General features: G+C 48.3%; 1 protein-coding gene across 2 annotated transcripts; it reads right to left on the bottom strand.

Annotated features, from left to right (window-relative positions):
* Nucleotides 1,303-24,141, bottom strand: TATDN2 (TatD DNase domain containing 2). 2 transcript variants are annotated; one of them, XM_018038323.1, is made up of 8 exons: nt 23,511-24,140; nt 22,949-23,377; nt 15,587-16,081; nt 8,793-9,659; nt 6,575-6,702; nt 5,226-5,409; nt 4,632-4,807; nt 1,303-4,253 (listed from the first exon to the last, which is right to left on the bottom strand). In XM_018038323.1, the coding sequence occupies exons 2-7, from the start codon at nt 23,369-23,371 to the stop codon at nt 4,667-4,669; spliced, it is 2,238 nt and encodes a 745-aa protein (XP_017893812.1). In that variant the 5' UTR covers nt 23,372-23,377; nt 23,511-24,140; the 3' UTR covers nt 1,303-4,253; nt 4,632-4,666. The 2 variants fall into 2 exon arrangements, 1 of the variants encoding a protein (XP_017893812.1); XR_001917019.1 differs by lacking the exon at nt 1,303-4,253 and adding an exon at nt 4,928-5,024 and having other exon boundaries at nt 4,694-4,807; nt 23,511-24,141.

The raw sequence follows: 24,218 nt of genomic DNA on the forward strand, positions 1-24,218 counted from the left end.
AAATGACAACCCACTCCAGTACTCTTACCTGGGAAATCCCACAGACAGAGGAGCCTGGCGGGCTTCAGTCCATTGGGTGGCAAAGAGTTGTACACAGCACACACACATCCCCACTAGAGGAATCTAAGGTATTGGAAGGCAGGTGAATGATCTGGGTGGAGGAAGCGAAGTCGACCTCCAGTGAGCCAGCTTTTCTCTCTGATGCAGAGACCCACATGTGGGCCTGGAGCTGAGGCACATCCCAGCTCTAAAACCTAGCAGGGGGGGCCACCCTGATCGTGGCTGGCAATGCCCAGAGCCCTTTTCTCAACATCCAGAGAAGGCGCTAAGGCCCAACCATCATCAAACGGCACAAAAAACCACTTCCTGACCTGGTGAAGCTGCCAGTCGGGATTCAGGGGAGGATGGGTGCCTGGCTCCAAGGAATGCTTGTCACCTGTTGCTCCCCCACAAAGACAAGGCTCTACACTTTTCTCAGGGGGCACACACAAGCCTTCTCTCCCACTTGCCCAGGTCATTCATTCCAGAAACAGATGTTAAGCACCCACTCTGGGCGGGGCTCTCTCAGCTGGCCCAGGTAGCATGGTGGGGTGGAACGCTATGAACCTCAGACTCAGACCCAAATGTGAATACCAGCTGTCTGATCCAGCCCGTGACACTGAACTTCTCAGGCTCCTCCCATGTAAGGCTGAACAGAGTATCTCCCTGGAGGATATCTGCACACAGTAGGCACTCAATTATCCTCAGAGCCACCTTTTGCTGCATTCCTGCTGTGCACTAGGCACTGTTCTCAACACGTCTCACATGAATTTAATGTAATTTCAGTTAATTTCCACAACAAACCCACTTAAGAGGAAGAAGACTGAAGTTCAGAGGAATTAGGTGACTTCCTGAGGTCAGGTAGCAAACAGGTTTCTGACTTACCCAGAGCTGTGGCCTTGGGCCTAGGCTGCCCCATGTTCTGCTGTTCTCAACCCATCTCACCCTCTTGCCCTGCTACCTAAGGGAGCCTCGTTTCCATTTTTCATTTTCGTTCATAAGACATAGGATCAACTTGGAGTAGGCCAAGGACAATTTCAAATTGACAACTGGAAGAAATAAAAACTGATCGCAGGGAACACAGGGGACATACTTGAGAAAATGCAGCATTTCAAACCTGGTCCCACATCAGCCTTCTCAGACCTTCTCCTGCCCACGTCACTTCCCAGCATCACTAACTTCCGGCTCTCTGAAGCAGGTATATTTACGCCCTGGGCTGAGCAAGGTATTTACACAGGAAAAATAAAAACAACAAAAAAAATGTCCTTATGAAAAAATTGTTTTTATAAATAATATGCCCAGTACATTAGAATGATAGCACGTGTATTTAACTTCTTACACACTTACAGGGGTGTAAGGAATTCCCTTAGGACAGTGTACACAGAGGAGTAGAGACCCATGCTTAGCAACCGCACTTTAGTCTGAATTCACTTCCAAACACTGTTAACAAATGAGCATTTACAGCAAGCAAGAGGGCTGCCTGGCCACTGACCAACAGTTCTGCTGCCGTTCTGGGCACTTTGTTCAAGCACCATACAGTGGACATTTGCCTGGATTTTACAGAAATGAGTGACATAAAAATGAAAGTGCTCGCAGTAAATGATTACTATTGGTCCCAAGCTTAATACACAGAGAAAGATGTAAAACACCAGGAAGGCCAAGAGCAGATTTCCAGCCACACAGAGACTATCTCTGTGTCAGGCAGACACAGCTGCCATGCGCTCAGCTGGGATGGAGTTCAGAGTGAGGAATGTGCTGGAAATACACAAACCAATGACTGTGCGTCCCAGATGAGGCCATCAACAGATTCCAAATTCATCAAGTGTTCTTGGAACAGAGCCACAAGACAGGAGGAAGTTCTGTTTCACTGCATGCAGAGTTTGCCCAGAGGCACCAGAGTTCACAGTCCAGAGCCCACAGTTCAACGGAGTCATCAACAACACCCTTCTTCATTCCATTTTTTCCCCTCCTGTTTCATTGATCAGGAACAAAGAACGTGTCTATTTTTCAAGGCTAAGAAGCAGAAGTGTACCTGGGTGTTCCTGGGCAGTAAAATGAGACTAAATGCTCAGAGGCAGCAGAGATCTGGAGAAGTTACCCAAGCTGCTTACTTCCAGCTGAATTCTGCTGAAGCACAGACGTAATTCGAGGTCTCCACACCTCCGGATCCTTAGGGTACAAAGGTAGGAAACAACCAAACCACTGCTAACACTCTGAGAAATACACACGTAGAGACCATGGGAGCTGGCTGAAGATCCATCACTTTATTTTTAGAAAGAGATGGCCAAAGGGGATGAGGGGGCAGAGATACAGAGGCATGCCAGCAACACAGCAGAAACAATCCAGTTGGCCACCCAAAAACTGTAAATGAAACACAGTGCCAACTGGCTTTCACCCCCCCTCACCCCCATCCCGCCTGCCACAGGTCGCATTTCACTGTGTAACAGAAATGAAAATCCTTGATCCTGGAGATAAAAGTAGATAGCACCTGCTGCTTCACCTTGGCAGGGGATCTGCGATGGCTCTGAGACATCCACTGAGTTGTCACTCTTCATCACTGCACCCGGGCCCGGCTGGTTTCCCTCGTTGGTGTCGTGATTTCCAGGCCTTGTCATGGAGGAGACGGCTAAGCGGCAGTTCATTTGGGGAACAATGAAGCACTCTGAAACACTCAGTCCTCCAAATCTTCCAAGCAGAAGAACAAGGCTCTGGACTCCCCAGATCTGAGACACAGATGATGCACAGCTGATCCATGGAAGGTCGACAGTGAATCAAGGCCCACTTCCCAGGCCAGCAACTTAGGTACCCGGGCAAGGAGGAAATACCACACACGAAACCCCAAGTCCTTTTCCTTGCAGCTCATGAGGTTCCAAAGTACCTTCCACAAACACCTAGAGGGATCCAGCACAAGTGACGGCTTCGGCTACTGGTCTCCAAGAAACAGACAAAGGACCCAGGGCGGCCTGTCTCACTGAGGAAGCTGGAATTAATGATCCTTTTGTACCAAGTGCAGGGCGTCCTCACTCTTAACCTTTGACTGTCATAACCTTCCAGGGTCTGTATGGAACATACCTTCACAAGGCACCAGCAGGGTGCAGAGCAAAGCTCAGAATTTGAGATGGCCTGGCTGCTCAGAGTCCGAGGAGGGGCTCTGACTTCCACCATGGAGAAAGAACACAGTGGAGGCCAAGGTGAGGGAGAGCCCCAGGACGGGAAATGGGAGATTCATGGACACCAGGCCTCTTGTTCTGCATAGGCAATGGACAGGGCTGGGCGGCGCCAGCAGAGCTTTGGAGAATTAAACTGGTTTACTTCTCGACCTGGGTGGGGCACACAAGGGGCAGTTACGAGAGATGGTACAGAAGGAATATTTTTGGTCCAACGCTGCAGGAGAAGGGGGCAAAGTGGAGGCCAGTGGGGCTGAGAGCCCTGAGGGCAGGCTAGCAGACAGTTTCTGCAGCAGACTGGACCCTTGGTTAGTTCAACACAACTGAGCTTCAGACCTGGGGGCCTCAGTAAGGGGGAAGAACACCTTCCCTAGGGTCCTTGTCCTCAAATAGGCTTCCTCCTCAGGTCCCCCAATCGATCCAGGTTTCCCTCAGCCAGGACTTGCCCTGGACAATGGACGCCCCTCGGCCCTCTCTGTCAATAGCAGGGGAACCACTGAGACCGCAGCTGAGTCCTTCAGCCAGTGCTGACACGGAACTGACACTGGCGACAGTGCGGCCCAGACCGAAGAGTTATCCAGGGGAGCGAGGGGCTCCTTCTCCGGCCACAGAAGCATCAGCCTCCGAGACAGGTCTCCGGCCAGCGTCCCCCAGAGATTTCCCACTCGGGAGTTATGTTTAGAGTGGAGAACCAGGAACCACACCACTGGCTCACGCACTAAACGAGCAGTGCGACTTCACACACAGACTGCTTGCGCCTAAGCGGCAGAGACAGGCTCGGGGTGGGTGAGTTCGCTGTGTGCTCACACCCTCTCCCTCTTCTGCCCGGGTCGCCCTGGAGCACCTGGCCGGGAGGCCAGCCCAAGCCCCTCGCCCACCCACCGCACCCCACCCCACCCTCCCCAGCCTGAAGCAGAGGCCTCCGCAGAGGTCTCAGGAAACACCCCGTCCGGGTTTCCTCTGTCCCAGCCGGCTCTCCAACATCCTCGAGCGGGGACCCACAGGCAGAGCTCACGCGGCCTTTCTCCTGTCAGGCCGCTGGTCATCCTGCAGGGTGTGGGAAAGAGAAAAGAATGAAGGTTAAACTCAACTTCAGGGGCGTCCCTGGTGGCTTAGCAGTAAAGAATCTGCCTGCCAACCCAGGAGATGCAGGTTCGATCCATGGGTTGGGACGATCCCCTGGAGAAGGCAACCCACTCTAGTCTTCTTGCCTGGAGAATCCCATGGACAGAGGAACCTGGAGGGCTCCAATCAATGGACTTGCAAAAGAGTCGGATACAACTGAGTTAGCACACAAACTCAAGTTCACTCAAGACAGACCAGGCTCATTGCTTACCCCATGTTTACCTGCTCCACATTTATAGAGACCAAGTCATTTTTTGTCTTGGTTTTGCAAAACTACACATGTAGTATGATTTTCCCCACCTTTCCTAGGAGACTCCTGGTGGCACTCTCCCTGCTTAAAGACTGTAGAGGCGGCGGGTGTTCTCACGCAGGGTGGCCAGGGTGCTGGCGAGCGGCAGGTCTTTGACCCTGGCGATCTCTCGAACCGTGTGCAAGGCCAGGCCCGGGTGGGCGTACTGGCAAAGGCTCTTGGGAACCTGGAAGACACCAAGCATTCAGGACATCGCTGTGCTTTCTGTGCACAGCCAGCAGGCACGTGTCCCTCCCCGGCCCTTCCCGAGCAGGGCCTCTTTGGAGCTGTGTAGAGACCCCTTTACCTGCAGGTGCAGGGAGAGTCCCAGTCATGGGGGCTCTGGGTGAGCAGGGTCCCACGCTTCCTTGGACAACCCTCTACAGGGTAGAGCTTTGCACTGCCTGGAAGAGAGTGGTTACCCTTCAGCTTCTCAGCCCCCTAGACTTTGGTTCTGCAAAGCAACAGAGAGGAGACATCTACACAGCCAAGGGCGGGACCTGGAAAGGTACTGGGCGCTCTGGTCCTGCCAGCTTTGCATGGGCGACCGCCCGCCTCCCACCCTCTCTCCTCAGCACCTCAACGTAGCTTGAAGACAGCCCTACCTGTCGAGGCAGGAAATAGGGAGCATCCGTCTCTACGATGATCCTCTCCAGCGGGATCTGTTTCAGAGCTTCCCGGGCCTCCCAGGCGGAGGAGTAGGTCAAGACGGCTGTGAAGCCCACGGACATGTTGGGAAAGTGCTCCAGCAGGGGCTCGATGACCGGGTAGCTGCCAGTGAAGCAGTGCCTGCGAGGAGGAGAATCCCACTTCAGGATTCTCTCATCACCCACTCTGCCAAAGCCCCAACTCCCTCTAGACACTGCACCTCTTCTGAGTTAATTCTGGTGGACAAATTCTCAAAGATGCAAAGACTGCATTCGAGGGAAGGACTCACAGTTGACACAGAAGTAGAACTGACAAATGCAGCCCCTCTGGATCACGATGACTGTGGGCAGAAATTACGTCCATGTAATCGAATAAACCGGAAGGGGCCTACAGGTGAACTTTTCTTCTCTTAACCTGACACCTGTCCATGTTCTTAGTACCGTATACATCAGCCCAAAAGGGCCGAGTGACTGCCTCGTCTCATCTCGGGCGACCGCTCCACTCAGAGGCGTCACTCTTGGCCTGGGTGCCTAGAAAGCAGTGGTCTAGAGGCCTGACAGCCCCACCCTCTTCAGTCACCTGTCAGAACCGGGCTTGGGATCTAGACTGTTTCTTCAGTTAACCCATCTCACCCATCTTGAAAGAGCCAGCTGGGCATCACCTTCTGGCCCCCTTGCAGCCAGAGGCAGCTAAGGGCCCGTGCTCTGGCTCCCTGTGCCCAGCTCAGCCCCACACCCACTAGGCAGTCACCAGCGGATTGTCTCTCACAGCTCCTCCAGGGCCCCCTCAAGCCAAGCCCATGCCCAGAACGGGCACACGGCAGGAGGCTGGTTGAGTTTACCCAACTAAAGAACCCCTAGATACCATTTAGAGAAGATACCTCCTGGGCTTTAAGGTAGGGTGGGGAGGGGTGGGGAGGGATGGGGTTTCAAACCGCAAGCAGGAGAGAAAATGTCTTTTCCGGTGCCCTGGAATGCTGTGTGCTGGCACTGGACCCACAGCAGCTCCCCCAGATCAACAGCTCTCATTTCTGAGAACTGAGCCTCTGTCACAACCTGCTTCACGGGATGGCGGTCACAGTGATTCAGGGTATTAGCTCAAACCACATGAAGCTGTCATTTTTTACGTAAAAAGTGGTCAAGTATCAGAAATTTCATTTGGGTCAAAATGATAGTTAATCTTTTGAAAAGATTCTATGAAAACTAACATTATCAACGCTCTTCTCACTGCGTTTGTTTTTCCCAGTAACATCCCAGACAGAGGGACATGTTCACTTCATTTTCCCGCTGAAGTTCTAGGCTCTCACCTGTGAATCTTGTAGTCTGGAGGCACAAGTTTTTTCATGATTTTTAGCAGATCTTCATCAGCTTCTCGGCAGTGGATTACCAAGGGCTTCCTTAGAGACACGGCCAGCTGTAGCTGCCTCTCAAACACCTGGGAGAAGGTAGCGACAAAACCTGTGGGTGAGGGCCATTCTGGATGTCTGTTAGCTCCAGAGGAGCCAGTCCAGTGGGCAACCCCCACCATCTCCCATTCTTTGTTTTTAAGCTCTATAATGCATAATAATAGCTAACATTTACTGACTGCTTACTAGGTAGTATTATTATTTAGGTGTGTTATAACCTGTAATCCTCAAAAACACCCTAAGATAGGGTGCTCAGCCCATCATGTAAAGAAACGGAGGCTCTGAATGAGGTCAGATAACTTGCAGTTGATTAGCTGGAGCACCCCGATTCAAACCGGAACCCAGGCTCTGCATGGAGCAACCACTGCTGCTGCTGCTGCTAAGTCGCGTCAGTCGTGTCCGACTCTGTGCGACCCCATAGACAGAAGCCCACCAGGCTCCTCTGTCCCTGGGCTTCTCCAGACAAGAACACTGGAGTGGGTTGCCATTTCCTTCTCCAATGCATGAAAGTGAAAAGTGAAAGTGAAGTCACTCAGTCGTGTCTGACTCTAGCAACCCCATGGACTGTAGCCTACCAGGCTCCTCCGTCCACTAGGCAATGCTTATTTGGGGCTCCAGGGGCGGGACAGGGCTCACGAGCACCACTCCAAGATAAGTGTCCTCTCCTTCACTGGCCCTGCCCCTACTCCCACTCCCACGAGGGAATCCATCACCCTGCACACCTTTTCCTACATGAAAAGTTGCCATGGATATATCTGCATGATGCCTGACTCTCAGAGGTGCTCAACTACTTGTGGAAAGAATAAATACTAAAGCTGTTTCCTGCTACTTGCTTTCTTAACCAAAATCAGATCTGCTAGGTGAATACCTACAGATACATTACATTTGAAAAACACAATGCTCTTAATATTTCCATGAGCAGTTTTTTTCAATCATGGAATATAATTCATGTTTGAATTTTTAACATCAAATTAGAAGATGCTTTTGAGTCAGGTGATTCACTTGAGAATGACATTTTCAAGTCCAACACTCGTACTACCTTGTCTCAAGACAGTGGCAGTGAGCCAGTACCAATTCTGACATAATTCAGGTTTAACCTGTGTTTTCAACTAAAGGAAACTGAGCCAGGAAACAAGCAACACAGAATGCTTTCAAGGACTTTAATGAGCTAATCCCAGTACCGGCAGCCCACTGGAGCCCTCTTTAATATATATGCCCTCCTTGAACTCCTCCAGAGGCAGAAGGCTGCAAGAGATTCTAATTTCAACACTTAATTTTTGCTTCTAAAAAGCTACTATTTGCATAATCAAACTATTATAGACTTGGGGTGGATCATTACATGGCTGTTAAAAAAGCCTATTTTTCAAAGAATATTTAATGAAGCAGGAACATTTTCACGGTGGAAAAAACATTCAAACTACTACTTTCTCTAAACTTTACTTTAAATTCTTTTTTAAAAGGCATATACATACAGCAGTCATTTCCTTGATTCTTTGAAAGGTGCTCATAAGACATGCCATCAACTATCCCTTGCAACTCTCCAAGGGATAGTGACAACAAAAATATGAATTCCAAAACACATCTGAATTTTAAAAACTATTAAGAAGAAAGAATTGTTAGGGGACAGGATCAGCAGCTGCAATGGAGCATGTGTCATCCCCAGGAGCCAGCAGAAAAAGAACAAGAGGAGATGAAGCTACTGCAAGGGGGAAGTCATGGTCGCTCTCTCCTGGACTGGGAAATGATCATCTTTGCTCATTTGTGTGTTTTGCAAAATATTCTGCAACCGGCACACTAACTTTAAAATCAGAAGAAAAACATTGTTTAATGAAACAAACAAAATGTGTTGCTTCCCAAGAAGGAATGGAAGCTTTGACATTTGTATCATTCGCTGTAAAGGTCATTCAGCCCCTACCCTCCTCTTCTTTCATAAATCAACTGAAAGGAAAGAAACAGCTTGCGAAGCATTTGGCCAATGACATCTGGGGTTGGGGAGAGGGGGTCTGGATAAGAACAATCACGTTTTTAGAGATTCTGAATTCTTTAGGTCCCAAAGTGGAGAAACCCTTATGTAACCAGTAAGAGAGGAACACTGTGAGCAAATGAAGGACGATGTTACCTTGTGCTGCTCTGGGATAGGCGTGGTGCACTTGTGAGAGTAATCCAAGCCCATCTCCCCAAATGCCACGGCCTTGGGGTGCCTCAAGGCTTGCAGAAGATTTCTTTCTTGACTCTCACTGTAGTAACGTGCAAAATGCGGGTGACAGCCAAAGGCACCCCACACCAGATCCTCCTGCAACAGGTCCTCCCAGAGGCCATCCGTCAGGGTGCGAGGATCACAGAAGTCGGAGATGCAGCCCTGAAACTCCTTAGGGAAGGAGCTACTGTAAATCTTCCTGAACTTGGTGAAGGTCCCTTTGAATGACAGCTTGGAATAGAGCATGTCCAAGTGACAGTGGGTGTCGATGAAACCCTCAAGCCTGGGCTCCCGACGGCTCCTGGGCAGGGAGCTAGATGCAGGTTCTTCACCCGGCCGGGGCAGCACATCCTCATGGAATGTTCTTTTCTCCTTCGCGTGTCCTTCCGAGCTTCTGGAGAAACGAGATGAACGAGACTTCCGGGATCTGCCTTCCTTGGCAGCCTCAGGCTCCCGGGAGGTGAGCGGGGGGCTCACCGTCGAGGCGGGGGAAGAGCCCCGGCCGCTCCTGCCCGCCTGCGTCGTGTTGCTGCCGCCACTGCCCACGGACGGGTACCCGGGGGTCTTGGGACCACTGGTCCAGTAGCTGGCGTAGTCACACCAGGGACTGCTGTACAGGTGAGCTGGATACATGACATAGTCCGTGGGGAAGGCAGAAGCCTCCGGAACTGCGGAGGGTTTCAGGGGGACGGGTTCCTCCTGAGAGAACCTGGCCGTGGAAATCTCGTCCACGTCGGACCAGTCACTTCCTGAAGAGGCGCGCTCCATCACCACCTCCCGGTCCTTAGGCTGCGGAGAAGAGAAGAGACAGAGGTTTGCCTTTGTCCTGTGTGAGGACAGCCTCCCGTGCTCGGCCACCTGCCAAACAAGAGGCCCTGGCCACTCTCTGGCCTCGGTGACGGCACGGCATTGACTGCTTAGCGCACTTTGTCATCTGGCTTCCTGATTACTTCGCAGAAGGTGAGCCAGGTTACCACGGAATAAGCTTGGGATCATGGTGTCATGTGCCCTCCCTGGAAGGGAGGCTGTGCCTGCGTTCCCTTTCCGAAGAACCCCTCTTGGAAAAGAACTGCTCTCTAGGACATACAGGGTATCCGGGGGTGCGGTTTTTAGAGAAAAGCACCGCCCAGCATCTCATCACTAACACGTCTGTTGCACATTCGAAATATACCACCATGCAGTTGGAGTCGTTTGAGGGTGTCTGCAAATTCTTTGACGTTACTCTCCACTGAAAGGTGGGGTCTGTGACCCCTCCCCTTGAACCTGGGCCAACTTGTATGGTAAATGATAGAGCCAGAAGGGACTGCAGCTTCCAGGACTAGGTCAAACCAGTCTTGCTCCTCTGGGGGAGGCAGACTACCATATGACTTCTGAGCACCCACAGCCACATGCTAGAGAGGTCACAGGTAGGTGCCAAGCACCAGCTGCTGGACACGTTCACATGTGAGCATGTCAAAAAAATACCTCTGACATACACTAACAGATAGTTAACATCTTTGCAATCTAGCTCTTCAAAATATATTTCACTATTTCCTTTTCCCCAACAACAAAAGTTAATCTGATTAAAATTATAAAAAATGTCCAAATGGAAGGTAAGGGTTTCTCCTCAAAATACTTCCCTTCTCTGAGGGTTCATTTCATATTCAAGTGCTCACAAAGTCTCTTGTAGTACAAGATATACTCTTTTATTTGAAGAAGATATATGACCCTAAACAAAACTCAGTCAAGCTAACTTGAGAATTTAAAGAGGTTCCCTAAACTCATTTTTTTTTTTTTTAAAGAGGGGAGATGGGAAGCAAAAAAAGGTAACAGATTAATAACTGTTCCTGGGGGTATGACCTCACAATTCTCTGCTAGACATCATTTTAAACAAAGGTTTTAAAGACAGTTTTTAGTTTTTTATAAAGATAACTTTTTAAACAGCAATAAGGTAAGTGGTTAAGCATAAAATTATAGTGGAAAATTAAATAAAATATGTAGGAGGAGGAATAGGGCAACACAGGGCCAGTTGGAAAGCTCCTTTTCACTAAATACATTTTTTAAACAGTGGAAATATATTTCCTAAAATACTAACTGAAAGAATAATTAGACATGGTTACACTGTAGGATGCCCAAAATTTTACCTCCCAAGGCTGAACAAATGCAAAGGGATTCGCAAAGGGCATGCAAAAGGAACAGCAATTTGCAATGTGGGGCAGAATTTCCAGAGACAGAATAAGACAGACCAAAAAGTGCTACATCGTATCAATGGGATCTCAGCTACAGGAAACTCTACAAGTCAAATGATGTCTTTTTTTTGTTTAATATATGTAACAACAAATAACATGGAATGGGAAAGGGGAGGAGGAATCTACAGAGACTAAGAGATTTACCACTTTAGAAAATGACACATATGATTCTTACATCCTGCCTGAAGCAATCATGAAATAGGGAAATTTAATCACTGACTGGATATGTGTGCTCAGTCGTGTCTGAGACTCTGCGAGCCCATGGACTGTAGCCCACCAGGCTCCTGTGTCCATGGGATTCTCCAGGCAAGAATAATGGAGTGGGCTGCCATTCCCTTCTCCAGACTGACTGGATAGTTGACCCTATTAAGGACCGGAGGGAGAGGGCAGAGGGAGAGATTAGAACTGTAGGTATGCTTGTTTTTTCCCTAAAGACCCTAATTTGAGAGAGAAACACTAAAATATTTATGGGTGAAATGATATGGTAGGTGCAGTTTTCTTCCAAATAAGTTGTGGAGAGAAAAGGGATACAGAGCTCAAACAAGACAAGACTGGCAGTGAGTTAACACTTACTGATGATGAGTAATGGGTAGTCGGGTAATTTTCATAAATATTTTGAATATCTCATAAATAAAAACTTTAAATGGAAATAATAGCAATTAAAATTCCAACTCAGATGGAAGGGTAGAGATGTACTCTGGCTGCTTCACAAACGATCGTCTGAGGGTACTGGTTAAAAAAAAAACAACTAATTCTGCAGTTCCATCTCAGACCTCTTGAGTCAGATTCTCATTCTTCTCATCAGGGAAGTTCAGGAAATCACATTACATGACTCAAAAAGTAACTCCAGTGACAACAAAGACCATGTCAGAGAAACCTGTGAAAAGGTTCAATAAAACTAATCAAATATGAGGGGATGGGAAATGGCCAAGTGGGGGAAAAAATGACTTCAAAAAATGCACATGTACCTAGAAATACATATGATAAACAGACTTTGATGACATCATCTAAGCCCTTGAAAGACTTTATATATAGTCAAGTTGGCCAGGAAAAGGTTTTGGATTCCTTTTTGGGAAAATCGACAATTACCTCTACTCAAGACTGCCTAAGGTTCAGTGCATATGGTGAAATTTAAAGCTGCATTTATTGAGAGTCTACTATACACGAGGCACTGAGCAAAGTATTTTCATGTATTAATTTAGCATTCAGCAAACTTCAACCCACAAGCCAAATCCAATGCACTGCCTGTTGGTTTAAGTAAAGTTTTATTGGAATATAGCCAGGCTCATTCACTTAAATATTGTCTATCGCTGTTTTCACGCTATTACAGAAGAGTTGAATAGTTGCAATGGAGGCCTTAAGAGCTCAAAAAACCTAAAATATTTACTATCTGGTCCTTCATAGACAGAGTCTGCTGATCCCCGTATTAGTCTGTGATAACATTTAAAGAATCATGCCTTTTTATATAGAGGAAGAAACTGGGGCTCAAAGAGGTTAAGTGACTTTCTCAAGACTGCAGTACACCGGCAGAGCCAGGATATGAACTCAAAATGTCTGATCTCAACACTCACCTGCTAACCTACCCAGATATATACTCAACAGGCAATCTAAGTGTCCAGTCTGACAAACAGGAGTTTCAGGATGAAAGTTTGGAAAGTTCATCCCTACCAGGGAACTCCAGGCAGCGAAACAATGATCTACATTAGACAGGAAACACAGGCATTATACACTGGGTTGGCGGGAAAAGTAGTTTACAAAACCTACTGCTCTTGGGGTTTCCAATTAAATACAGCACATGTGGGTTTTGTCCTTCCTGCCAAAAAACTCTTATTAAAGTTATAGGAAATGGACGTGAAAAAGCATAAACCCATGAAGAGAAAGCATACAGAAAAAAAGAGCAAAGCAAACTAAAAAAATAATCAGATACTAGAAAGCACATAAAGGAACAGTCACTGGATAAGCAGATCACAGATGGCCAAAACCTAGGCCGGCAGTGAGAAAAACCCCGAAACATGCTGAATCATACTACAGGCCCCCAGAAGACCCAGGAATTGGAGGTATCAGAGCTCTCAAAATGAAGGCGAGGCTGGAGATGAAAGTAAGAGGATCTGTGAAGTTAGAGCCCCAGATCCTTGCTCCCATCTTGTACAGATGGGTCTGCCCCTTCCCCGCCCAGCAAAAGATAAGATTCGTGCTTGGAAAAGTTAAGCCAAGGAGCCTATGGAAGAATCAGGGACAACAGACACATAGCTGAGGGTCATCACATGTTAGACACTGATGAACCCAGGCACCTCCCTTAACCTGACTCCTATAACACTAGCAGCTGGACATGTGCTCCTGAGCAGAGCCCTGGAGGATTTGTCCCAGGGCCCCACCCCTCACCCCCCAGCAGCCTCTGAGGATGAAACTACAGGTGATCACCTGATGCTAAAGGCAGCAGTTGATAAGCCCACCCAGGCACCAAGACTTCCAACTGGCTTCATCGTTAAAACATGAACAGATACCCAAAACATCTGAGGAAAAGCCTACCACAAAAGATGACACCAAAATATTTAGGGGAAAAAACAACAAAACAGAAGAAAACTGAAAAAGTAGTGCAGAAAGAAAACTTCAAATCAAACTTTTAATTCATATTGTCAGAGAAACAAGAGAAGGTATTATAACCTCAAAATCAAACAGGATGTCTAAAAAAGGACAAGTAAAAAAACTGAGCCAGTGTTTTATAATTTAAGTATGCCAAAAATGTTAAAAGCCTGTGTTATCATCAGATGCACTCTCCTTAATGACGCATAAAGAAAGCAGAGATGAAAGGAGACCAAGGGAAAAAGGAATTGTAAGGAATCAAAAGGAATATACCCTCAAAAAAAAAAAAAAAGGTGGGGAGCAGACTACTTATTTTGACAATATTGAGAAGAATTTTATGGTACTGTTAGGGGAAGCACACTGACTGAAACCGCCCACCCTGGCCAGGCACCATAGTAACCATTTGCATGAGTTGCTTCACGACAGGAGGTCCTGGTAAGGAACACGGAACTAATAAGCCACCATCAACCGGAAGAGTTCAGGAAAGGTCAAAAGGAGACACCACAGATCCAACCACCTCCCAGAATCCTCCTCTCTGGCACCCATCTTGGCTGAACAAGGTGTGCACCACCAGGAAGGACTCTGAGTCAGAATGACTGGCTAAGGACAACCCAGAAACTAATCCCATCACCATAAAACCCGAGACTGCAGGCCACATGGCAGAGCAGTTCTCCTGGGTTCCTTAACCCTACTGCTCTCCACCCAGGTGCCCTTTCCCAATAAAATCTCTTGCTTTATCAGCACATGTGTCTCCTCGGACAATTCATTTCCGAGGGTTAGACAAGAGCCCAGTTTCAGGCCCTGGAAGGGGCACCCCTCCCTGCAACAGTACTAGCAGTTTGGAGATGAAACAGTCATAAGAACAGAAAACTACAGGAAAGAAACAAAGATGAACTTCAAGGTAGACAAACTTTTATAAGATCGGAAATATAATCAGAGTATACTGTCAGTCAGCTATGAATACGGGCATGATAATTGTAAATAGATTTGACTAAAAATTGTATTATGAACCAGGGAGCTACAGGAAGGCAGAGAGGATACATTTACACGTGTGGGTCCCGTCGAAGTGTAGAGAACTAAATTCTCGTCTCCTGTGTAGAAAGTCCACAGATGTCTCAATTTTTTTAAAAATAAACAGTGTGAAATTACTTAGAAACACAGACTAGAAGAGAGATGAAAGGGGCTACCTCCGAGCAGCAGTCACGAAGCATGGGCAGAGATGGGTACCACAGGGGACTGTTTTTCCCTCCGAATCAGAAGCAATGTTAAAAACTGCTAGTTTCCCTTCAATGCTATTCAGTGTCACCCTCTGCTTCCTCTGGAGCAACAGAAGTTTATCTGAATGTAGTGTTTCCCAGATGGAAGTCAGTCTGGACTTTTCCAGACTCTCTTGCAAGTGTTGGCCAGATTCTTCTCAACAGATATGAGCAGATACAATGGGGACTACTTCTGAGCCAAACTCTTAAAAGGGAGGGAATGTCCTTTGCTCTTCTCCCCTTCCTCCGGGCTGGAATGTCAAAGTAATGTGCGGAGCCTGGTCACAGCCACCCAAACCACAAGATGGAAACCGCCGAGCAGCAGCAGAGAGTCAAGCAGGAGGCACCGGGTCCCCCACACCGTGGACCCATCCTCTACAAGGCAAACCGCTTAAGTCAATGTTATTTTGGCCTTTGTTACACAGGAAAATCTGTATCTTAACATATAAATCCGAAAACAAAGCTAGCACTGAATTGAGGTTTCTTAATAAGTCTGAAAGGCATGATACAAGAGAACTATCAGTTTGTTTCCTGAAGCCCTGGGTAAGTCAAGGACTGTACTGAATGAGTAATACTTTATGATCAAACTAAAAAGACCAGGACATTTAACAAAACTCACAACTCCACGCTGGACCTGAGCTTGACTCACCTTCTGGCCATTCAAATGTGAGTCTGAGTCATCCAGAAACTCCAGGGGTGGAGAGCACTCTTCGGTGAGCACCCTTCGGCCACGCAGGGGCTCCTCGCTGGGTCTCTCCTGAGGGTCTATCACCACCCTCCTGTCACAGAAGCTGCTCTTCTCCAGCACAGCATCCTCCTCCTCCGCTCTGACCTCTGGGGTGGACTCTCTCTCTTTCTGAGGAGCAGCCACGCTGCCACTCCCGGCTGGTCCCTCTCCGCGGCGGGGGCGCTCTGCGATGTGGGGTTTTGCCTGTGGGGCCGCCTCTCCCTTCCTCTTTGGCATCGACTTTCCCAGGATGCCCTGGATGGCCTTTAGGTAGATCATGGCGGAGCCCTGGTCTCGAATTCTATCCCTCTGCCTTTTCTGGACCTTGTGTGGTTCCTCCATTGTACCATTTTGACCCTCCACTTCCGCTGCCAATTCAGAATCCACGGAGCTATGAGGGCTATCTTTGGAATCAACCTGGAGGAAAAAAATTAGAAATTATGAAAGGTGATTTCATATACAAAGCACTTAGCAAATGAGACATTAGTGGAGACGTCATGCCAGCCCTCAGCACACGCAGCCACTGTGAACAGTTTCGGTAGAAACTGGACTAGAAGAGCGAGCTAACAGAGATGAAAGGGGATATCTCCAAGCAGCAGTCATGAAGGATGGGCAGAGATGGGTACCACAGAGGATGCCTCCGCCCACTGTTTGTCTACAGCTGCCACAAAGAGTTCTACCATCTGGCAACGTGACACCGCCGCTTAACATGCTTCAAGGGCTCTGTGTCTGCCTGACTCCTGAGTGTGACCCCAGAAGCTCTCCTCCCCAGTTGGCCCCCAGCCTTCCTTCCAGCATCATCTCCTGCCTTTCTCCACTCACCCAGGTTTCCTGAGAATGAGGGAAGCACTGGAGAAGGGGGAAAGGAGGGCCCTGGAATAAGCAGTGCCCTAAGCATCAGAACAGCATTTCCTAATCCTTTTTGGACACACACTGTTCTTGTTTCCTGAAATGTACTTGTCCGTCAAGAGAACTCAAATGACACCTCTTCTGTGAGGACTTCCCCGATGCTTAGTCACTCACTCCTCTGACCCCTCATACTCCAAATATCCCTGTTACCACACTCCACACCTCGTACTGTGATGAACTGTCTCATTCTGTGCACCACCAGCCCCAGCACGGCCTCACCCAAGCACTGGACATCCACTGAGTGAAGCAGAAGACAGGATCCCCCGTGAAAGTCTCACCACTCGAGAGCCAAGATGCGCAGTGCTTTCTCGGGTCTGGGCTGCGTGACCCTCTAAAGGGCCCCTCCAAGGAAGGACGCTGCCCTCTTCATCTCCCTGCTCCTCCCACCTAATGCTGGGCCAGGATGAGCAGGTGCTCAAAGGAGGGCAGCAGCCCCAAGAACACTGCCTGTGAAGTCAGAATGACCTGGGATTATGCTCTGACCTGTACAAGCTGTGTGGCCTTGGTCCAGTCACTTGACCTTTCTGAGTCTCAGTGTCCCAGGGTCTACATACATAGCATGTGCTCAAACATTTGTTCACTGGTATCTAAGCATTTGTTAAGGAAGACATAAAGATAACACTTCCATCAACTATACTTCAATTAAAAACAAACAAGCTTAAGATCTTAAGGGTTTAGCGTAACTATGGCTTTACTTCTCATAAAAATAATAAAACAAATAACACTACCCACCTCACAAGACTGAGAATTATGTGAATGCACCTGATGTGAAGTGACTCATTGGAAAGGACTCTGATGCTGGGAAAGATTGAAGGCAGGAGGAGAAGGGGATGACAGAGGATGAGACGGTTGGATGGCATCACCAACTCAATGGACATGAGTTTGAGTAGGCTCCCGGAGTTGGTGATGGACAGGGAAGCCTGGCATGCTGCAGTCCATGGGGTCGCAATGAGTCAGACATGACTGAGCGACTGAACTGAACTGAAGAGAGGTCAAATATTGAGATTCGTATTTGACAAGCTTTAGCTTCCCAGGTGATGTTAGTGGTAAAGAACCCACCTGTCAGTGCAGGAGATGTTAAGAGACACGGGTTCAATCCCTGGGTCAGAAAGATTCTCTGGAAAAGGAAATGGCAACCCACTCCAGTATTCTTGCCTGGGAAATCCCATGGACAGAGGAACCTGGTGGGCCACAGTCCATGGGGTTACAATGAGTCGGACCTGACTTACCTACTAAACCTCCTTCTCCAGCACATCATAAAGTTCAAACTTTTCCTTCCACTCTTCCTTCCCCAAACTGAATTAAAAATTTGGACATGTCATCAACAGATGGAGAGAGATTTCATGTTCCCAGGTTGGAAGAAACAATATTGTGAAAAATGACTATACTACCAAATGCAAGCTACAGATTTAATGCGATCCTTGTCAAACTACCAATGGTATTTTTTGAAGAACTTGAACAAAAAACTTCACAATTCATATGGAAATACACAAGACACCAAATTGCCAAAGCAGTCTTGAGAAAGAAGAATGGAGCTGGAGGAATCAACCTTCCTGACTTCAGATTATACTACAAAGCTACAGTCATCAAGAGAATGTGGTACTGGCACAAAAGCAGAAATATAGACCAAAGGGGAAGATAGAAAGCCCAGAAATAAACCCATGCACCTATGGGTAACTTATTTTTGACAAAGGAGGCAAGAATACTCCGTGGGGCAAAGACAGCCTCTTCAATAAGTGGTGCTGGGAAAACTGGACAGCTACATGTAAAAGAATGAAATTAGAACACTTCCTAACACCATGCTGCTGCTAAGTCGCTTCAGTCGTGTCCGACTCTGTGCGACCCCATAGGCAGCAGCCCACCAGGCTCCCCTGTCCCTGGGATTCTCCAGGCAAGAACACTGGAGTGGGTTGCCATTTCCTTCTCCAATGCATGAAAGTGAAAAGTGAAAGTGAATTCACTCAGTCATGTCCGACTCTTAGCGACCCCATGGACTGCAGCCCACCAGGCTCCTCCATCTATGGGATTTTCCAGGCAAGAGTACTGGAGTGGGGTGCCATTGCCTTCTCCTCCTAACACCATACACAAAGATAAACTCCAAATGGATTAAAGACATAAATGTAAGACCAGAAACTATAAGGAAACTTAGAGGAAAACATAGGCAGAACATAAATCAAATGATGATGTAAATCAAAGCAAGATCCTCTACGACCCACCCCCTAGAGTAATGGAAATAAAAACAAAAACAAGTGGAACCTAATTAAACTTAAAAAGTTTTTGCATAGCAAGGAAACTATAAACAAGGTGAAAAAACAACCCTCAGAATGGGAGAAAATAATAGCAAATGAAACAACTGACAAAGGATTAATTTCCAAAATATACAAGCAGCTCACACAACTCAATACCAGAAATACAAACAACCCAATCAAAAAGTGGGAAGAAGACCTAAACTGACATTTCTCCAAAGACATACACATGGCTAACAAACACATGAAAAGATGCTCACCATCTCTCATTATTAGAGAAATGCAAACCAAAACTACAATGAGATATCACCTCATTCCAGTCAGAATGGCCATCACAAAAAGTCTACAAATAAATGCTGGAGAGGGTGTGGAGACAAGGGAGCGCTCTTGCACTGTTGGTGGGAATGTAAACTGATACAGCCACTATGGAAGAGGTATGGAGATTCCTTTAAAAACTAGGAATAAAACCACCATATGACCCAGCAAACTCACTCCTAAGCAACCAAAATTTAAAAAGACACATGTATCCCATTGTTCACTGCAACACTATTTACAATAGCGAGAATATGGAAGCAACCTGGATGTCCATCAACAGATGAATGGATAAAGAAGCTGTGGTACATACATACCATGGAATATGACTCACCCATAAAAAGGAATGCATCTGAGTCAGTCCTAATGAGGTGGATGAACCTAGAACCTATTATACAGAGTGAAGTAAGCCAGAAAGAGAAAGATAACCATCATATACTAATGTATATGTATCATATATAATGAATCTAGAAAGACGGTACCAATAAATTTATCCACAGAGCAGCAATGGAGAAACAGACAGAGAGAACAGAATTATGGATACAAGGCGGGGCGGGGGAGGAGGGCAGCCAGAGGGTGAGATGTACGGAGAGAGGAGAGAGTAACGTGAAGACTTACACTATCGTGTGTAAAACAGACAGCTAGTGGGAATTTGCTGTGTGACTCAGGGAACTCAAACGGGCTCTGTATCAACCTAGAGGAGTGGGACTGAGAGGGAGATGGAAGGGAGGCTCAAGAGGGAGGGGACCTATGTATACCTATGGCTGATTCATGTGGATATTTGACAGAAAACAACAAAAGTCTGTAAAGCAATTATCCTTCAATTAAAAAAAATAAATTAAAAAAATTTAGATATGTCATACTAAAGGCTAAATATAAGGTAGGTGAAGGTGCTCACAACAGAGACATTTAACCTTCTCTATAAAGTAAACGAAAATCATCAACTACCGTTAGAATCTGAGGGTCTTCCCTGGGGGTCCAGTGGTTAAGAATCCGCCTGCCAATGCAGGGGACATGGCTTAGATTCCTGGTCCTGGAACTAAGATCCCACGCGCCATGGGGCCCATCTGCCACAACAAAGACCCAGCACAGACCAAAAAGCAATTAAAAAAAAAAAAAATCTGAGAAAACCTTGCCAACAATTATCCTGGAGGTAACAAGGCACAACAAGGAGATGCTGGCCAGCAGGAATCGCTAATGATTCCAAAGTGCCAGTCTAGCTATGGTCTAAATGTGCTCCCCACAAAATTCAAATGTTGAAATCTGATCCCATGGTGGTGTTATTCTGTGTGTTCTTTGGGAAGTGATTAGGTCACGAAAGTGACTACTTCTTATTGACAGGATTAGTACCCTAGTGAAGGGGCCCCAAGACAGCTTTCTTGTCTGTCATGTGAGGACATAAAAAGAAGTCTGTGACCCAGAAGAGGGTCCTCACCAAGCTGGCACCCTGATCTCAGACTTCCGGTCTCTAGAATTACGAGAGATTTGTGTGGTTTGTAAGCTGCTCAGTCTGTGGCATTCTGTTACAGCAGCCAGAATGGACCAAGATAAACATCTTCCCCTCGGAATACTCCATGACCTGGCACACAGACCTCTCTGCTGAGGGGGACACACACAGCCAAGTGTGTATCTCTCCAAGTCCGCAGAGCACATGCAGAGGGCAGGTGGGGGGGTGGGGAGAAGGCAGGTGAGTGGGGACAGGGCTTTGACTTGTTAGACAAACAAGGCTGCAAATGACTGCAGAAAAAGCGGGGAAGAGGGGCAGAGAGAGGGGACGGTCAAAGAGGCATTTTCAAATCATCTAAATGAGTAAAGTACTGTACCCTGTTTTCAAACTAACAAACCCTCTCTAGGGAGAGTGCTTAGCAGTGCTAGAGAAAGATAGTCGGGATTAATTCTATCAAGTCGCAGAGTGTACTGACATGAATGATCTTCCAAAAGCGCAAATCTGCCTTCCCTGCATACAGAGCTCCCTAATGGCTTAGAATAAATCCAAATTCCCTTGGCTTGTAACACCCCACTGCAAGCTGCCCCCTACCTAGCTCCTCAGCCTCCATTCCATCAAACCATATCCTGAGGCAGTCTCGTGACTTCTTCAGGCCTCCCTTCAGACACCATGCTCCTGTGAAGGCTCGTGGGGCCACCATCCAACAGAGTGCTTGACACACAATCCTCACCCAAGTGCTTATGACTGACAGCAAGCCAAGGGAAGAACCCCAAGACTTCTGAGACAGGACCAGACTGCTCGTCTCTCCAAGGGTAGCCATGAGAGTGACTGCAGTAAAGCAGGCCCTTGAGGCCTGGAGGAGAGGCCTGTGTGCCATGAGATGAGACCACCCCCCATCAGGGGCCACACCCTCAACGCTCCAGTTCCGGCCCAAGAGAACCCAAGCCCAGCACGCAGCACCCTTGAAAGACTAGGCTAGATTCTTCCTCGCCTCACGATCTGGTTATTGAGATTCAATTTAATCAACTGATCGCTTTACCTTGTACCCCAAACCACTGAAACTGCATCAAGGATAAATGACAAGATCAAACTAGCCTCATATTTACCTCATTTACACGCGTCATATTACATATACTTCACATTACCTACACTTATGTCAAAGACAAAGACTTTCAACTCACCATTAAATTAAAAAAAGAAAAATCAGTGTGCCCATACAAGGGTTCTGACCGTGAGGGCCACATAGAAAACACGTGAACACTTCTCCTAAGGATAACAACCTGCCAGCAAGGACACAGAGCTAAATACAGCCTCACTTCTCAGCTCCACATCAGAAACCACTCAGCAAAGGCTTTAGACAAACTGTTTTCTTTCTGGCTGGTTCTGGGTTTTTTAATGATAACTTTATTTAGGGGCAGCCCATCTTACCCAAGTAAGACTTTGCCTGTCTTTGCTCCTCCACGTACAGAACACCCCACCTCTAAAGGCCCATACCTCCAAAACCTAGAAAGCAAATCCCAAGCAACTAGAAACACTGCCTGGCACAAGCTAGGACCTCGATAAATATTTGCTCAAAAACTAATTAAAGAGGTGGCTGATGCTCACACAGTAGCCGGCAACAAAAACTAGGACTCGTCTCCTCCCTCTAACCCGACTGGAAGAGACGGAACATTTACAAATTCATGTTCAACTTTCTCTCTCACACACACAGTGCAGGTGCTGAGAAAATGTCATTAATCCTTTTAAAAAAAAAAAGTTAAGTAAGTGGGTGAAACGCACCTCCTCCGTGAAGCACTCCTCAGTCTGCTCCCCAACATTATGAAACCCTCCTGTGTGTTCCCACTGGGGAACTAAATGCTGAACCTCTAAAATAACCCTGCCCCACCATGCAAAAGCCCAGTGTGCTGGAAAACATAACCTTGGTGAAAAGCCACACCAAAAACCAAATCCTTTTTCTTGGTTCTGTGCCTCGAGGTATATGGCACAACTCAGTAAATTAACAACTAAATTACATACACCTATGTCTCTGGGGCACGCCAGCCACCTGGCACAGCGAATCTCCACCATGACTGATGGCCAGTTACAAGCACCTGAGAAATACTTCAATACCAGGAAGCTGTGCCCACACTCGTGCAGAACCTCAAGAATTTTTAAGTAGTTTCAAAGTGCTGGCAAGTTTGCAAACTACCTCTCAACGGAACTTCAGGTCATCCCCTGGCGTCTATCCAGTTTGTGCTTAGTCCCCTGGGAAGACCCCAGAGATCTTAACAGACATCTTTTTCTTAGCGTCCTTTCACCAAAACTCCACCGCCAACATCTCAATCCAAGTGGAAAGGGCTTCGCCGTTTCCAAGGCGTTGGGGCCACTTACCTTAAGGCTGCAGGCTTCCTCCTCGAGAGAAGCCATTTCTTCCAGAGAAGGTCTGACAGAGCGCAGAGGGGATCCCTCTGACGAAAGGAACCCCTGTGAGCTCGGAATCAGGCCTCGTTTGCAGGCGGCCCCACCCGCACCTGGGCCAGAGGAATGGGAGGAGGAGGAGGAGGTGGAACTTCTGCGGCGGGAATGCGAGGAAGAGGTGGAACTTTTGTGGCGGGATGAGCCCCAGGACACATCGTCCTCCTGGGCTTTCAGGCGCTTGGGGCTGCTGGCCCCTCCTGAACGCGACACAGAGCTGTGAGCTGGGCGGCTGGAGGGGGCCACATCACTGGGCTCCCGGAGGCAGCTGCGCTTGCGGGAACTCCGATCCGAAGTGCTGCTCCAGTGGTACTTGACCTTGCGCCGCTCCGACGCCATGGGCACCTGCAAGGTAAACAGGCGGCCGGGAGTCCACCACCACCCCAGCTGGCTGCCCCTTCCTCAGCCTCCCGCCTTCCCAGGAACCCCTGCGGGAGGGCAGGCCACTAGGTCACAGCCAGGGGATGACTTCACTGACCTTTCCCCTTTTCCACTGCCCATCACAGTTCTCAAGGTTTCAGAGACGCTAACGCGCTTCGTGTGTCGGCGATAGCAAAGCGCTTCGGAGAAGTCCAGAAGGTCCCAGGATTTACTAAAGGTTTCCTTCGATTAGGTTTCCGAGCCCACAACGTGCTTCCGCGATTACCAATAGCTTCAGTTTGCACAGCGCTACTTCGGGGATGTCAAAGCGCTTCCGGAACTACGACGCGCTCGGATCGAGTTTGCAATACAAAGCCCTTCGCAGATGTCAGCGCTTCAAACGGCTACAGGGCGCTGTTAGGTCCACACTTGGAAGCCAGTCCTGCAGCCCCTGGGCGGGCCCGCGGCCGGGAGGCCCAGAACACCGAGCGCGGGCCGCAGAGCAGGGCCAGACCGGCACGCAGCCCGCCCTGCCCCCGAGGCCCAGCCGACCAGCCCTGGGCCGGAAGGGGGCGAGCCGCCGCTCAGCCGGCGGCGCCTGGGTCCGCCTGCTCAGACTATCCCCGGGTCTGCCCCGCTTGTCCCTGCTCTCGAGGCCCGGACGTCGGCTCCGCAACCTGCACCGCCCTGACGCCCTGCCTTGGCCGCCCGCTTGCCTCCGCCGGAGCTGGGACCACAGCAGCCTCTGCTGGACCCGCCTACCGGAACGAGTTGTGCGGCCCGCAGCCCGGCGTGCGGCGAGGGCGGGTCCTGCGCTGAAGAGAGG

Source organism: Capra hircus, chromosome 22 (genome assembly GCF_001704415.2).
Source record: "Capra hircus breed San Clemente chromosome 22, ASM170441v1, whole genome shotgun sequence".
Classification (NCBI taxonomy): Eukaryota; Metazoa; Chordata; class Mammalia; order Artiodactyla; family Bovidae; genus Capra; species Capra hircus.